At 34.1% G+C, this 15623-nt stretch overlaps 1 protein-coding gene across 1 annotated transcript in view; it reads left to right on the top strand.

Moving 5' to 3' along the window:
* Positions 1-15623, top strand: part of STK31 (serine/threonine kinase 31) — an 88715-nt gene that overhangs the window by 34012 nt on the left and 39080 nt on the right. The window contains 9 exon segments of the mRNA XM_022585071.2: positions 3188-3367; positions 4999-5115; positions 6103-6222; positions 7748-7879; positions 9107-9208; positions 10553-10633; positions 12761-12886; positions 13518-13643; positions 15167-15253. Of these exon segments, the coding sequence (XP_022440779.2) occupies positions 3188-3367; positions 4999-5115; positions 6103-6222; positions 7748-7879; positions 9107-9208; positions 10553-10633; positions 12761-12886; positions 13518-13643; positions 15167-15253 (1071 nt within the window).

The raw sequence follows: 15623 nt of genomic DNA, 5'->3' as shown, positions 1-15623 counted from the left end.
ATCAAAAAGTCTACAAATAATACATGCTGGAGAGGGTGTGGAGAAAAGGGAACCCGCTTGCTCTGTTGGTAGGAATGTAAATTGGTACAGCCACTATGGAGAACAGTATGGAGGTTCCTTATAAAACTAAAAATAGAGTTACCATGTGATCCAGGAATCCCACTCCTGGGCACCAGATTATTCTTTAAGCTTCTCTTTAGTTTGCTGAAAAATAGTTAGATTTTTATTTATATTCTTCAAGTAAATACTTAAGAATATAACTTATACTTTGATAATGAGGGTCAAAGAAGTGAAATGTCATGATTTTGATTTCCTCAGCATTTATTGAGATTTTTTTTGTGGCCTACAATACACGGTTAATTTTTCATGACCGTTCCTTTTAAGTTCAAAAAGAAAGTATATTCTAGGTTTTCTTTGTGTGCAGTTTCTGACCTATAGCTATTATTTTAAGCTTTAATCTTCTGTATCTTTGCTTAGTTTTTTTATCTGATCAGTTTGGGGATATTTTTGTTATATATTCTAGTTAATATATTGTTATATATTCTGCTTCTTTAAATTGTTCAAAATATTTCATTGCTGTATTGTTGAGTGTTAATGAATTTGTGATTGTTATGTATTTTAAGCTGTTATGTAACATTATTTTTCCCTTATGGTGTTTTGGGATAAAATTTTATTTTTGTTTTCTTTTAAAATTCTTATCCCACCTGTCTTTCTGGTTAATATTTGCTTTATATATGTTTTCTTTTTTTCTCCCTTTATTTTAAATGTCTCTCTTAGACAACACACTAACAGATCATTTTTAAAAAGAATCCAATGTGTAAATCTGCCTTTTGATGGGTAGCTTGATTTATATATTTATAATTACTGTTTTATTAGAACTTATTTCTGTGATTATTTTTGTGTTTCTGTTTATCATGGTTTCTTTTTTTACCTCCCTTTTTTTTCACCTTCTACCCCTGATATCTTAGAACATTTTCACTTGCCTCTGGTGTGTCTTTTTGTCTGTCTGTATCTCCTTCCCATGAATCTAACAACCACAATTGTTGTCTAGGATTTTACTCAGAGATTGTTACAGATACTGTATATGATATCTCAAGTAACAGACTTTAGAGTTATTTTCTCACTCTTATTTATTTTGTAAATTATTGGATATCTTTTGGTTTACTCTGTATTGGAATACTTTCTTTGAGAGTACTTTCAAGGAGGGCTTTGAGTGGTTGACTTTGTGACGTATTGAATGTCTCAGGATATTGTATTTAAACAATTTAAACAATTGCTTACATTTAAGTTCTTTAAATAATTGTTTAGTGAGCTACAAAATATTAGGTCCATTTTCTCTTCAGACCTTTGACAATAATAATCCATTGTTTTCTTATTTCAGTAGTTGATATGAGCCTGATTTTTGTTCTTCTGTTACCTTTTTTCCTCCTGGAGCTTGATCATTTTCTCTTGACTTATTTCCTAAATTGCACTGAAACATATATAAGTTTAGATTTAACCTGAGGCAATTCAGTTTGAGGTTTTTCTTTAACTCTAGGAAATATTTGATAATTATTTCTTAAAATACTGTCCCCCCCCCGCTCCCTCCTACCTCATTTATATTTTCTTTCATTCTGAGACTTCTGTTAGATGGATGTTTAAACTTCTGTTCTTTACATATTTTAATTGTTCATTCATTTTTTTCTATCTTTTTATCCCTTTCTGTGTCTTTTTGGAAGGATCCTTGACTTAACCACCTAGTCACTAATTGGTTCTTTTGCTGCATTTCTTCTGCCACTTAACCAATCCCTTGTGTTCTTTATTTCAAAGATTATTTCTTTCATACTTAATAATTTCAGTTGTTATTCATAGCTACTTGGTTTTGCTTTATGTTTCCAATTTTCTTTCTTTGAGAATATTTGTTATGTTTATTTTGAGTTCTTACTATTATCTGGGCTACTGATTTTGCTTCCTTTTTATAAGGTGGCTTAGTTTATTATATTTCTTTCAGAATGCTTGTATTATTCACACATTTCATCCTCCCCTGTACTTCCCCTCAGGACCTCATATTCTCTTGAAGAATTATAAACTGCCTTAGTGTGCTGTTGTATACATATGTGATAGTGTGGTAATGGGACCTAGGGAGGGGTGAAAGCTTGGACCGTAACTTCAGATGGGTTTAGGGAATAGGATGGGGTTGTTACACAGAACTTCTAGGGTTGCAGTCTGGGCTCAACTACTTCTTATTGGCTTTTCTTCTAGATGATATTACTCTTCAGAGGACCTCCCAGTCCTGGGAGGAAAAGAGCCACTGCTCTTTTCCAGGGGCTGCTACCCATGGGTGTAAATGCTACCAGGTATTCAGGGCAAAAGGGAAGAAAAGAGAGTGCTTGGCCAATCCTTTTGTATTGGTTATCAGTTTCTGCCTCATCTAGGTTCCTATACTGTACTTGTATAAATCCTTGCCTCTTGCTTGTGCTGCTGGTTTCCTGCCCAGTGTGAGGGAGAAAGAAGGGCGTATGAAGACAGTTCTTGTCCCACAGGATATTCTCTGCTGTGGTACAGGCCTTCTCCCACTTGGTATGACCGTATTCATTCAATGCCAAGCACCAGCCATCCTCTCTCTTTCCAAGGGTTTCTCAGAGTTTTGTGATAAAAATTTCTGGGGTCTATTAAGTTTTCCTCTTGTCTCTGTGACATTTCTAGAGTCTGATTCCTAGAGAGAGCCATCAAGCTCTTTTGTCTCTTCTAAGCCTTTCTAAAAATGCTTTTAAGTGCATACACACACACACACACACACACACACACACACACACATATGCTTAATGTCTTTCCTTAATTGGAATTATTTGAATATTTTGGTGTGTTTATTTTTACTTAGCAGTAGCTCTTAGAAACTTCCATATCAGGACAAAATAGTAGTGATTCTTATGTAAAGCCAGAGAAAAAAGGATAATTTCTACTTGATTAAAAACCTAAGAATACAAAACCTTCTATTTATAACCTTAATTCACTTAACGTTTACTCTTACAGTCCAAATAAATCACCTTATAGGTAGTTTTATGCTTTTATGTCTAATCTAAGTTTTATTTATAAAATGCTCAAAGATAGGGATTCAACATACTACTTTTCTCTCAGATTCTAATATGGTGCTTGAATCCTAATATAAAATTAATAAACTTTAAAAAACAGAAGTATCTCTCTGCAGGATTTGTCAGCCTCTTTAGAAGCAGTATATGGACAGGCCAAAGAAGGGACAAACTCTGAAGAAATACTGAAGAAATTTTATGACTGGAAGTGTAATAAAAGAGAGAAGTTCACCAGCGTTAGAAGTGAAACAGAGGTTTCTCTACAACATCTTGTAACATGGTTTCAGAGTACCTTAAAGGTAACAAGAGCTGTTGCCGAGTGGTGTCATAGCATAAACCAGGGAATGTTTTATTTTTAAATTGTCCACATGTAATTTACTTCTTTCTGAGAGAGAGAGTGAGGGAGGGAGGGAGAGAGAGATAAAAAAGAGAAAAAATATTAATGAGAATATGAATGAGAATGCTGGGATAGAAGAGTGAGGGATTTACACATTTACATTCTCTGTTTAGGACATATATGAAAACAACTTCAGTCAAGTTACAGGTGTAAGATAATATCAGTGGAGTTTATTACAAGTGTAGTGTATATTTTACAGCTACGGTGTAGAGATAAGGGTATGTGCTTTGAGGGTAGTAGAGCTTTCCTCTTTTTGGTTTCTTTTTTAGCAGGACATACGTGTTTTAACATTAGTTGGCTAACTAGCCATGATTACAATGTTGTTTAGCAGTGTAAATCTTTTAAGTTTTAGTTATCTTAAATATCCTAAAGATATCTAAAATAAATGGGGAATATTAGTCTCATTTGATATTAGATATTAGAAAAGGTATCTTGCATATCTTTTTGTTTTTTTAGTTCTTAATTATTATTGTGAAAACACCATGTAATTTTCTAAAAGGCTTGGAGACATGTGGCTTTGTGTAGTGTACTCAGAATCCTAATGAAATTTTGGCCTAATTTTGTTATTGATTCTGTGTTCTTCTGTGTGCTTTACATCCTCCTGAGCAAAGGGAAAGACACCTATAGTGTCATTTATCTCTCTGTGTGAATGATTTCCAAATATGCAGTTCTAGCTTTGTCTGGGGAAAAAAAAATCTTTAATCTCCTGCTACTTCTAGAACTCTTCATTTTTGGTACTTCCTTATGGATATATTAATGTAACTAAGTTATTTCTTTGTCTTCTTTTGTTATTGATCATAATTGTCTTTCCATTTAGGTTAATTATCTGTTATCCTTTTCTTTCATTTCCATATCCGTTTCCCAAATCTAGACCTCCATAAACACAAATCTGAACCTCTGAAAGCCGAGTGACTGCTTATGACATTTATGTTCTGTATTATAGTTTGGGCCCCTGATGCCTATTCTATTTAACACCTTATTATAAAGTCTGTTTCCTGATAGAAAGCACCTTTGTTTTCCTAACGAGATGGAAACTATCAGGGTTTAATTTTTAACTTTGAATCTTCATATTCCTTAATGCTAGTGGGTCATCATTAAGTACCAGGTATAATCATACCCCTTCTTTGTATAAACACTGATATTGTCTGCCCACTACCTGTCAGGTTTAAACTTGCTACCTGAGCAGTCAAGGTTCTTTACCAGTATTTAGTCAGACTGCCTCTTTTACTGTTCCCCCAAAACATCTTGGTCTTGTCCCTGTTTTTTTTCATAATTTTCCTCTGTATTGTCCTCTCATCTCTCTTAATCACTAATTACCTAAACAAAAATCTGTGTTTTCTTTAGGCATGTGAGGTGCGTATACCTTTTCTTTCTGGTGCATAAGTTTTGTGAGGGTAGTACTTTATGTTTCTTGTGTTTATTTCCCCCTCGTTGCCCAGTACATAGGTTAATGTTCTGCTCCAGGTATAAGGACACAATACTAATTGAAATAATTAAATGAGATACTTCATGTTTTTTATTTTTGCACACGAGGCCTTTGATCTATCTGTGGAAGAATCACTGACTTCTGAAGACACAATTGGTAATATTGATGAAATCCTAGAGAAGGCAGGGTCAAGTGTCTGCAAAGAGCTGGAGATATCTCTGATTGTGAGTATTGATAGTCTTTATTACTGCTTCCTTTGAAGCAAAGTGGTTTCCTTACTAGGTAGAGTGTTAAGACTAGTCTTAGCTTTCCTCGTAAAGGCCTATTTGAGATAGTAACACCCTCAAGTTCTAACCCAAATACAGTGTGAAGTCTTATTCTTCCACAGAGTGGTTGGTATTTTGATTTTAGTAGGATATTTCACATGAAAAAAAAAATCTAATGTTTAATTCCAGGAAAACAACTCTTAATCTGAGTGTGTCAGCTTTCGTTAGCACTTGATTTTTGAGTCCGTCATACCCAGTGACTGTAAGATAAGACTCTTTAGAGTTTGTGAAAACGTGAAATAAAATCTGAAACAGCTCTTGGAAGTGGATACACAAGTTTGATTAGTAGCTCCCTTTCCCTACTGTGTATACTCTCTTTTGCTGTGTAAAGTTAAAAATTAGTGTATTTTGTAATGTTAATATTGCTCACTGGAACTCTTAACCAGTTTCTCAGGCTGCTTACCAAAGTCTCATTGGTTATGTTCTTTATTTTGCTTGTTTCTCTTTACCTTTTGTGATTTTATAAAGATTGGCATTAAAAAGTACGCATTACTATATTTCCCTATTGTCAAATTGTCCTTATTTAGATGGTTTTGTCAGGCTTGATTTTAGAAGTGGTTGTTAACAGATATCTAAAAATAAAGTGTTGAAGTTCTATATATTGTTTAGTTCTTACATTTAGCATAACAGTATCCCTGATTTCCTTTAACGCTCTACTTCAGACAGCTTTAAGTATAATAGTGTTATGGGAATAAAATTTCCTATATGAACATCTTTGATATCAATCTCTCTTCTCCCTAGAAAAATATCTATGTTTAAGAAATATTTTGACATAGATATAGAAATTCGTTAAGGATATCATTTTAAAGTGTATCCATTGTTATCGAAGGTTTTAACTATTTTGTATTCCTTTGTATATAAATCTGTGTGTATGATTTCATTTAGGAGCAAGGTGATGCAGACAAGGAGATCACTTTAAATGCATATAGCCAAGTAGTACAAAAGATCCGTTCAGAGGAAAGGCTTATTGCCACAGTACAATCCAAGTACAAGGACAGTGTTGAGGTTGGATTATGCTTTATATTATTGGTCTTATATACTGATGCTTTGAAATTTTTAATACTTAAACTTTTCTCAAGTAGTTTAATACCCAGTGTGTAGATAAATTATTTACTATTGCTAGAAAAACACTATAGCCATTGTTAGCTGGTATATAATTAAATTCATCCTGTAGTGGAAATGGCATTTCACTGATATAAATATATTGAGATTTTTTTTATTGTCTTAAATCTTTGATTCTCTTATGTCCTTTAAAACATAACTTTTATCATTTTCTTTTTTTTTTTTTTTTGCGGTACACGGGCCTCTCACTGCTGTGGCCTCTCCCGTTGCGGAGCACAGGCTCCGGACGCGCAGGCTCAGCGGCCATGGCTCACGGGCCCAGCCGCTCCGCGGCATGCGGGATCTTCCCGGACCAGGGCACAAACCCGTGTCCCCTGCATCGGCAGGCGGACTCTCAACCACTGCGCCACCAGGGAAGCCCTCATTTTCTTTTTGCCTATACAAGTTTACAGTAGAAAACTTGCTATATACAGAAAGATAAATAAAAACATTGATTATAGTCCCCTTTGCTTAAGAGATACTTACTGCTAGTTTCAGAGTATTTCCTTTGTGAATGGTGACTTATATGTATGTATGAATATTATGTACACTGCATCATTTTGTAAACTGTTTGAAAATGTTTTCTTCATTTGTGTATTATAAACTTTGCCCATATGATTAATAATTCTTGTATACTGTCATTTTGAGTGATTAAAACATCATCTCTTGCATAGATGTACAGTGTTATTTAACCTTTAATCTATCAGATGTTAAGGTTACTTCCATTTTTTTTTTTTACCATAAATAACACTGTACATAATATTTTTATTTTTTTTTATTTTTCGGTACGCGGGCCTCTCACTGTTGTGGCCTCTCCCGTTGCGGAGCACAGGCTCTGGACGCGCAGGCTCAGCGGCCTGGCTCACGGGCCCAGCCGCTCCACAGCATGTGGGATCTTCCTGGACCGGGGCACGAACCCATGTCCCCTGCTTCGGCAGGCGGACTCTCAACCACTGCGCCACCAGGGAAGCCCTATACATAATCTCTGTACATAATTTTGTGTGTATTTCCTCAAATAGATTCCTAAAAATTGTTAATTACTAAGTCAAAAGGAATGAACATTCTTAAAACTTGATACATATTGTCAAGCTACTTTTGGGAAGGGTAATTTCAGTTTACATCCTCACTAGAAATTCAATTTGCATTTTCTGTAGCAAAGTGTGTCTCACTGTGTGTCTCAGCTTGAAATATTTTTTCCCTTTGTTTCTTTGATTGCTAGAATGATACTGTTCTAAATAGATATGTGGATAATTAAGAAATCAGTGGGTAGAATTGTCTTGTTGAAAATTGAAGAATTTCTTATTTCAATCTGAACTCAGTAAATACTAGTTGAATGTTAATAGAGAATTAATGAGTGGTCAGGAAGCGACTGTTCGATTAATATTGTTGACTGTGTGTTGAAAATATAACAACTCTTTCTCTCACTTAGTTTAAGAAACAGATTATTGAATGTTTAAATAAGAGCCCCAATGTGGATCACTTGCTGTCCATTAAAAAGACACTGAAAAGCTTAAAGGCTCGACTGAGATGGAAATTGGTTGAAAAGAATAATTTGGAAGAAGTAAGGAAACAGTTGGTTCTTACTGAACTCTGTGTGTACCTCATTTTATTTATGCGTAAGAGTAATGCATAAATACACTCTTTAAAATTATTCACATTTTGTTTTATTTTTCCCTTCTGTGTTTGTGTTTAAATAAAATTACTACGTTAATAGTGTAAACCTTTTCCCATGTCATGAAGTGCTTTAAAAAAACATTTTACATGGTTGCCTTGGTTGTTAGTAAGATAAGCATTTTCGAATAATTTAAAAAACTGTTGATAATGGACTGTTATAATATCTATTAAAAACCAGCCTACTACATGCTGCAAGGCAATGGGGTACTCCCCCAAAGGCAGAATTTTGTCGTAAAGATCAGGATGTCTTTTGTTAGCTCTCTTTTTAATGGCTGGACATACTATTTCTTGCAAATATTTAAGTTGTTTTCATATTATAATAGAACTGGAAGAATTAGGACACTTTAAACTGGACTAAACCTCCTTCTTTAGGCTTGAAACTGTGAATAAACTGGCATTCTTTGTTTCCTTGAACAAAGAATTTACTTGTCAAAGGGATTTACATTATATCTTAATCCAACTTGAGTTAGCTTTCTTCCTCATTGGAGCATTTAAGCATGGAGTAGAGCTAATTTAATAGTTTAAAATTTTTCTAGTTTTATCCTATTTTGGGCTGTGGGGAATGGGGTCTTTTTTAGTTTAATTTTTTAACTTTTATAGAAACATCTAACTTTGAAAACATGTACCTTTTAAGGAGGCTTGTTAATTATCTTAGAGTTTTATGGAGTCTTTGTGAGTCCTACATTGTCTTTCCTGTAGTAGACATGCCACATGTTTACTAATTTTTTAAAAATCAAATCTTACATAGAAAAAGGTTCCAGGGAGTTTAATTGTATTCTGGTTCCTATTCTTGACATTTACTTATGGTGGCAGTTGGTCATCTTAGAGAAAATGTACAGCAAATTAAGAGATAAGAAAAATCTATGTAATTAATTTTATGACTTTATTTTTATAATTCCTTTTTGTAGGTTTTGGAAAAGTCAGGATTAGAATAAACTAATAAATATTAATTCGACAAGTGTTATGAGAGATTGTTATGTGCTAGGTATAGAAGAATACATAGAAATCAGACAGAGTGATTTGCTGTAGAAGTTGCATTAATTCTTACTAGGAAGACTTGTTTTGAGTCTACTTTCATAAGTCTATAAGGTCACTTTTTTCTTTCTGATTAAAGTCCGATGACCATGATGGATCTGAGATTGAGGAAATAAAACAAGAAATAACTCAGTTGCAGAATAGTGTCTTTCAGGAAATTTATCATGAGCGGGAAGAATATGTAAGTATTTGGTGCTTTGAAATTTTGAATTAGTTTTTACTGTAAAAATTGAATTCAAATATCCATTTTTATGAAGTGTACTATAATCAAAAGATCAGAGATTATATTGGCATAGTTAAGTTGGTATAGTAATGTTTGTGAATTTAGAAATTAATTTCTGATGACAAAATAATTCATAACCATTGTGCCAAATGTGAAAATTACAGAAAAGTATAAGGAAGAAGAAACATCATCTGTAATGCTCTCACTCAGTGGTAACAGTAGTATAATTACAGTTAACTTTTGAGTTTACTTCCTTTTATTTGCTTTCTGCTTGTTTTTACAAGAATCGAGATCTTAACAGACACTTTTGCATATTGCTTGTTTTCTGTTGAAGATAAAGCCTAAAGACTTTTTCCTTTATTAAAATCTGTATGAACATCATTTTAGCTTAAAACTGCAATGAAAACACTAATAGGGCATCATAATTTAGTTGAAGAATCTAACAAAATAAAACTACTGGGTTGGGGGAAAGTTCTACCATGAATTTTTGTGACTTTGGAAGAGTTAGTCAGCATATTTTGTCTTTAAAATGGAGAGAATATTGTATTTTATGTTTCAGGGATGTTATGGGAAAGAAGATAAGAAACAGTGCCTCTGAAAAATAAAAATACTATGAAAATAATAGGCATTTTAAGTGTTATGCATTATTTAGCAAACTTATCTGACAGTGTGTGCTTCATTGTTCACCTTATGAACCTTGGATAAAATAGCTATCTCCCAGGAACTTGATAAGTATCTAGAAGTTTTACTGAATAAACATGTGATGTGACTTTCCTAAGGATTCTCAATTTACACATTTGCTTCAAAGTAGCTTTTGTAGAGCTACATGTTAATTTTTTCTTTCAAGGCTTTTATGATTTTTTTCTTCCTAACATGAAATAGCCATTATTTTAAAATGTTACTGTGTTGCTTTGTTCTGTGTTTGTACTGTGTTCTACTATTTTGAGAAATAGTGACAATTTTATGACTCAAATTGGTTTTTCATGACACTTTTTCATTTTAGCTTGTGAATGAGTATGGACTTTTGACCTTAGGCAAGGTTTTGTGCCTGTATATGTATATTAAGCTTAAAATTGGTAATTAAGTTTTTCTTCTGTTAGTAAGATGGTAATTTAGAACCAAATGACTCTTGGTTTTCGTTTAATATTTCTTGTAGTAGAAGGCAAAATCAGTGATTATATATTTTATGAGGTTATATATATTATTAGATTATATATCTTGTTAGATATATAATAAGGGAGATACCAACATGTCACAGTTGAATATATATTGATCTATAATAAAAATATTTTTTAAATTTAGGAGAAGCTGAATAGCTTGGTACAGAAATGGTTCCCTGAGCTTCCTCTACTTTATCCTGAAATAGGATTACTTAAGTACATGGTAAGCTTTGTTTCTTACTATTCTGCAGAGAGTGTTGAAAAGCGATGACGTTAAAATTATGTGTTAGTGTTAAATATCCTTACTTTATGAAAATGTTCCTGAGGAGTGGTTTTTAGGTATTATTAGAACTTTTCTCAAGACTGCCTTTAATACTTGCATACTATATTTATATCAATTTGCATGTTTTTTATTTTTATGTCAATTTTTATATCAATTTGCATGTTTTTATTTGTTTTCTCTTTTCCTCATACCCACTCAATACATTGCATGGCACTTATTTGAATTACAGGTGTTTATTTTTTGAAATGATGAAGCAGTTTAGCTTCTGTTCCAGGTTAGAATAAAAGCAGGACACTGGGCTTCCCTGGTGGCGCAGTGGTTGAGAGTCCACCTGCCGATGCAGGGGACGCGGGTTCGTGCCCCGGTCCGGGAAGATCTCACGTGCCGCGGAGCGGCTGGGCCCGTGAGCCATGGCCTCTGGGCCTGCGTGTCCGGAGCCTATGCTCCACGGCGGGAGAGGCCACAGCAGTGAGAGGCCCGCGTACCACCAAAAAAAAAAAAAAAAAAGCAGGACACTGATAGTCATGAGGAATTTAAATAGAATTTATCTTTTAAGTTAAAGCAGGCAGGATTCAAAGTCTGGGAGATCAGTGTATTAGGACTCTGTGGAGCAGGATTGGTAAACTTCGGCTCTCAGAGCAGAATCTGTTAGCTCTGTGTTTTGTGTTGTCTGCTAGGGATGAGGGACTAGATGAGATGTTTATTCTTTTTTTTTTTTTTAATTTTATTTATTTATTTTTGGCTGCTTTGGGTGTTCATTGCTACGCGTGGGACTTTGTCTAGTTGCAGCGAGTGGGGGCTACTCTTTGTTGCGGTGTGCAGGCTTCTCATTGTGGTGGCTTCTCTTGTTGCGGAGCACAGGCTCTAGGCACACAGGCTTCAGTAGTTGTGGCTCGCAGGCTCTAGAGCACAGTCTCAGTAGTTGTGGCTCACGGGCTGAGTTGCTCCGCGGCATGTGGGATCTTCCCGGACCAGGGCTCGAACCCGTGTCCCCTGCATTGGCAGGCGGATTCTTAACCACTGCGCCACCAGGGAAGCCCAAGATGTGTATTCTTTAAGATTGTCATTAAGTCCATGATAATAGCTTAAATATAGTACATAAAGGGATGTTCACATAGACTTATGAACTCATAAATATGTAAGATTAATAAGTCCCATAAATTGTTAAAGCAATTACTGTATAATCTTTTCAGACTAAACTTTAAAATAATGTAGTGTTTTCCTTGCAATTACTTAACTCTTGCTTAGAGACTCTCTCTTATAGGCTGGGTGAGTGAATATGTGGTGCTATATAGGACTTGAAAATTAATTTTAAAAATATGCTAATCTGTTTTATTGTGGAAGATTATAAAAGGTTCGAATTGTGGCTTATGGATGCCTTTAATTATTTTAAGATGTTTTCCTGTGATGTATCCTTAGAAAACCCCTGTAGATTATGTATTGTGACTTACTTAAATATGCTGACAACACTTAAAAAAAAAAAAACAGAAAATAATTTCACAACCCCTCTTACTAAAACTCTACCATAGTAAAACTCAGCTTGATTTAAAATGTTGATAGTCATGTTTTAGTGCAAAAAAATATTCCTTTTAAAAAGTAGCAGAAATACCTAGTAGAGTTAAATTATTTAAAAGCCATTTTCACTTTTGAGGATTCCACTTCAGAGGCAGGGGTGTTAGAGTTCACAGTAGTCAAAATTTTTAGACATCTCATTCCCATTGTACAGTCTCCTTTTTATTTGTCATCATTTTAATATTTTTTAGGAAACACATGAAGTTTTCCAAGTAAACACCAGGGTCCCTTGGAAGCACGTCTGGTTCATCCCAGTCATCTTCAGAATCTGTTAGAGAGCTGTTGCAATGATTAAATGTATGGTCATTACATTTTGGGTGGGAGTTCAAGAGCCAGGAAATAGAAAAAATATGAAACTTTAAATATTTTTATTTATTGGTATCTCCAGTAGGGTTCATGTCCAGTCCATCTAATAGTATGTAACTAATTTTGTTGATTATTTAAAAGTGCTGGGATTATTTGGATTCTTCAACTGTAACAAAAACTTGTGCCTAGAACTCTGGTGGTCTTCTTACAATGAGCTTGGAAAGGGATCTTCTTGATGCTGAGCCCATGAAGGAACTTAGCGGGAAGCGTCCTTTGGTATGTTCTGAGGTTAACGGGCAGATAATTCTTTTAAAGGTAAGTTTTTTGGACTTGTGGGAGATTCCGAAGTACAAAGGGGAGTGGTGGTGGTACTTTTCAGGAAAGTAAAGACCCACTGTTTATTTTCTAAATTATGTGAATTGACTGGTATGATGATTATGCTTCCAGTGTGGTTGCCGGAACTAATTTTGAATTTAAAGTTTCTCTCATTTCCCTAAATAATGTATGTCTTTAATAGAATGTACTTACATTCCTTTTCTCGGGTGAACTTATTACATTCTAGCCAAGAGCCTTTTAAAATTCTTGTTTTTCTTACATTTCTCTTTGAAATCTCAACTATTTTGCCAACACAGTCTCCTGTTCTTTGATTTCTTCTCTTCATTGACCTGGAAAACTGTTAATCATGATAGTAGGATAATTACTTTGGCTTTAGTGAGTGCATATTGTAGAGTGTATATTAAGCTACTGGTAGAAATGTTCTTTTTTTTCTATATCATATCATTTAAAGCAGATAGAAAAAGTATTAAAAAAATAAATTTAGTTATATTTTAACTTATATAAAAATCTAATTTAAGCTGGAATGATATATAATTACAGTGAAATTTTTAATCTTGGAATTGCCAATCCCTCTTTTTTTTTTTTTTTTTTTTTTTTTTTTTGGTACAAGGGCTATTCTGTGGATGTCGACACAGAAGCCAGGGTAATTCAGAGAGCAGCCGCGTATCACAGAGCTTGGAGAGAAGCTAAAGAAGAGTCTGGGTTGCTACCATTGATATTCCTATTTTTGTGTAAGGTAAAGTTTTTATGCTAATCTCTTGCAGAAAACATTTTATTTAAAGTGCGTTTTACCTCCAAGCTTTAGAGAAGTAATTAATTCCTTTTAACTTTTTAAAAATTGAAGTATATAGTTGATTTACAATATTGTGTTAGTTTCAAGTGTACAGCATAGTGATTCAGTATATTTGCAGATTATATTCCATTACATGATAATGGGTATAATTCCCTGTGCTAAACAGTAAATTCTTGTTGCTTATCTATTTTATATATAATAGTTTGTATTTGTTAATCCCATACCCCTAATTTGTCCCTCCCACTTTCCCTCTCCCCTTTGGTAACCACAAGTTTGTTTTCTATGTCTGTGAGTTTGTTTCTGTTTTGTATATACATTCATTTGTATTATTTTTTAGATTCTACATATGTGATATCATATAGTATTTGTCTTTCTCTGACTTATTTCACTAAGCATGATATTCTCTATCCACGTTATTGCAAATGGCAGTATTTCATTCTTTTAAATGGCTAATATCACATTGTATATCTACCACATCTTCTTAATCCAGTCATCTGTTGATGGGCATTTGGGTTACTTCCATGTCGTGGCTATTGTAAATAGTGCTGTTATGAACATTGCGGTGCATGTATCTTTTAGAATAAGTTTTTTTTGATTTTTCTGGATATATACCCAGGAGTGGAACTGCTGGATCATATGGTAGTTCTATTTTTAGTTTTTTGAGGAACCTCCATACTGTTTTCCATAGTGGCGACACCAATTTACATTCCTACTGACAATGTATGAGGGCTCCCTTTTCTCCACATCTTCTCTAGAATTTGTTATTTGTAGATTTTTTGATGATAGCCGTTATGACAGGTGTGAGGTGATACCTCATTGCGGTTTTGATTTGCATTTCTCTAATAACTAGTGATATTGAGCATCTTTTCATGTACCTGTTAGCCATCTGTATGTCTTCTTTGGAACAATGTCTATTTAAGTCTTCTGCCCATCTTTTGATTGTTTGGTGTTTTTTGATATTGAGTTGTATGAGCTCTTTGTATATTCTGGATATTAACCCCTTGTTAGTCGCATCATTTGTGAATATTTTCTCTCATTTCGTAGGTTGTCTTCATTTTGTTGATAGTTTCCTTTGCTGTGCAAAAGCTTTTAAGTTTAATTAGACAGTCTTTTCAAAAGGTGTTGCTGGGCATGTAAAACAATGAAATTAGAGCATTCCCTTCCATCATATATAAAAATAAACTCAAAATAGTTTGAAGACCTAAATGTAAGACATGAAACCATAGAACTCCTGGAAGAGAACGTAGAAGAAACAGTCTGACATAAATTGTAGCAATATTTTCTCCTATCAGTCTCCCAAGGCAAAAGAAATAAAAGCAAAACTAAACAAACGGGGCCTAATTAAAAACTTTTGCACAGCACAGAAGTAATTCTTTCCAGAAAAGTTATTTTGTACAGTCATTGTATACTAAAAATATATTGAAGAATTTTTCACTTAGATTCTCATTCTCTGTTTTGCTTCTCAGTCTGATCCTATGGCTTATCTGATGGTCCCATACTATCCTAGGGCAAACCTGAGTGCTATTCAATCCAGCATGCCTTTAACTTTAGAAGTAAGTAAAAAACCTTATTTCCATGGATGTATTAAGTGAGAAAAATAACATCTAAAGTTTATTGAGGATATACTACATGCTTTATACAGTGTACAGTTTTGACTCATTCTGTTTAATTGTCATATCAGCCCTGTGATATGAGTTATCCTATTATATACAGATTAGAAAAATGAGGCTCACAGAGATTAATGTGACTTGCACAGGGTCCCTCATCCAGTGGCTGAGTTGGGACTTGGAATTGGGTCTTTTTGGCACCAAAGCCTATCCTTATAACTATTAAGTTGTACTGTATGTAAATTGTGTAGTATAGCACTTGGTATTTTAAGTTTTAAGCAATAGCTTTAATTTCTATCGTAAATTTGAATTAGTA

This window comes from Delphinapterus leucas, chromosome 9 (assembly GCF_059928025.1).
Source record: "Delphinapterus leucas isolate spDelLeu-1000000601 "Yukka" chromosome 9, BTC_Dleu_Yukka2, whole genome shotgun sequence".
In the NCBI taxonomy this organism is placed as follows: domain Eukaryota; kingdom Metazoa; phylum Chordata; class Mammalia; order Artiodactyla; family Monodontidae; genus Delphinapterus; species Delphinapterus leucas.
This window is presented reverse-complemented; position numbering and strand designations above follow the sequence as displayed.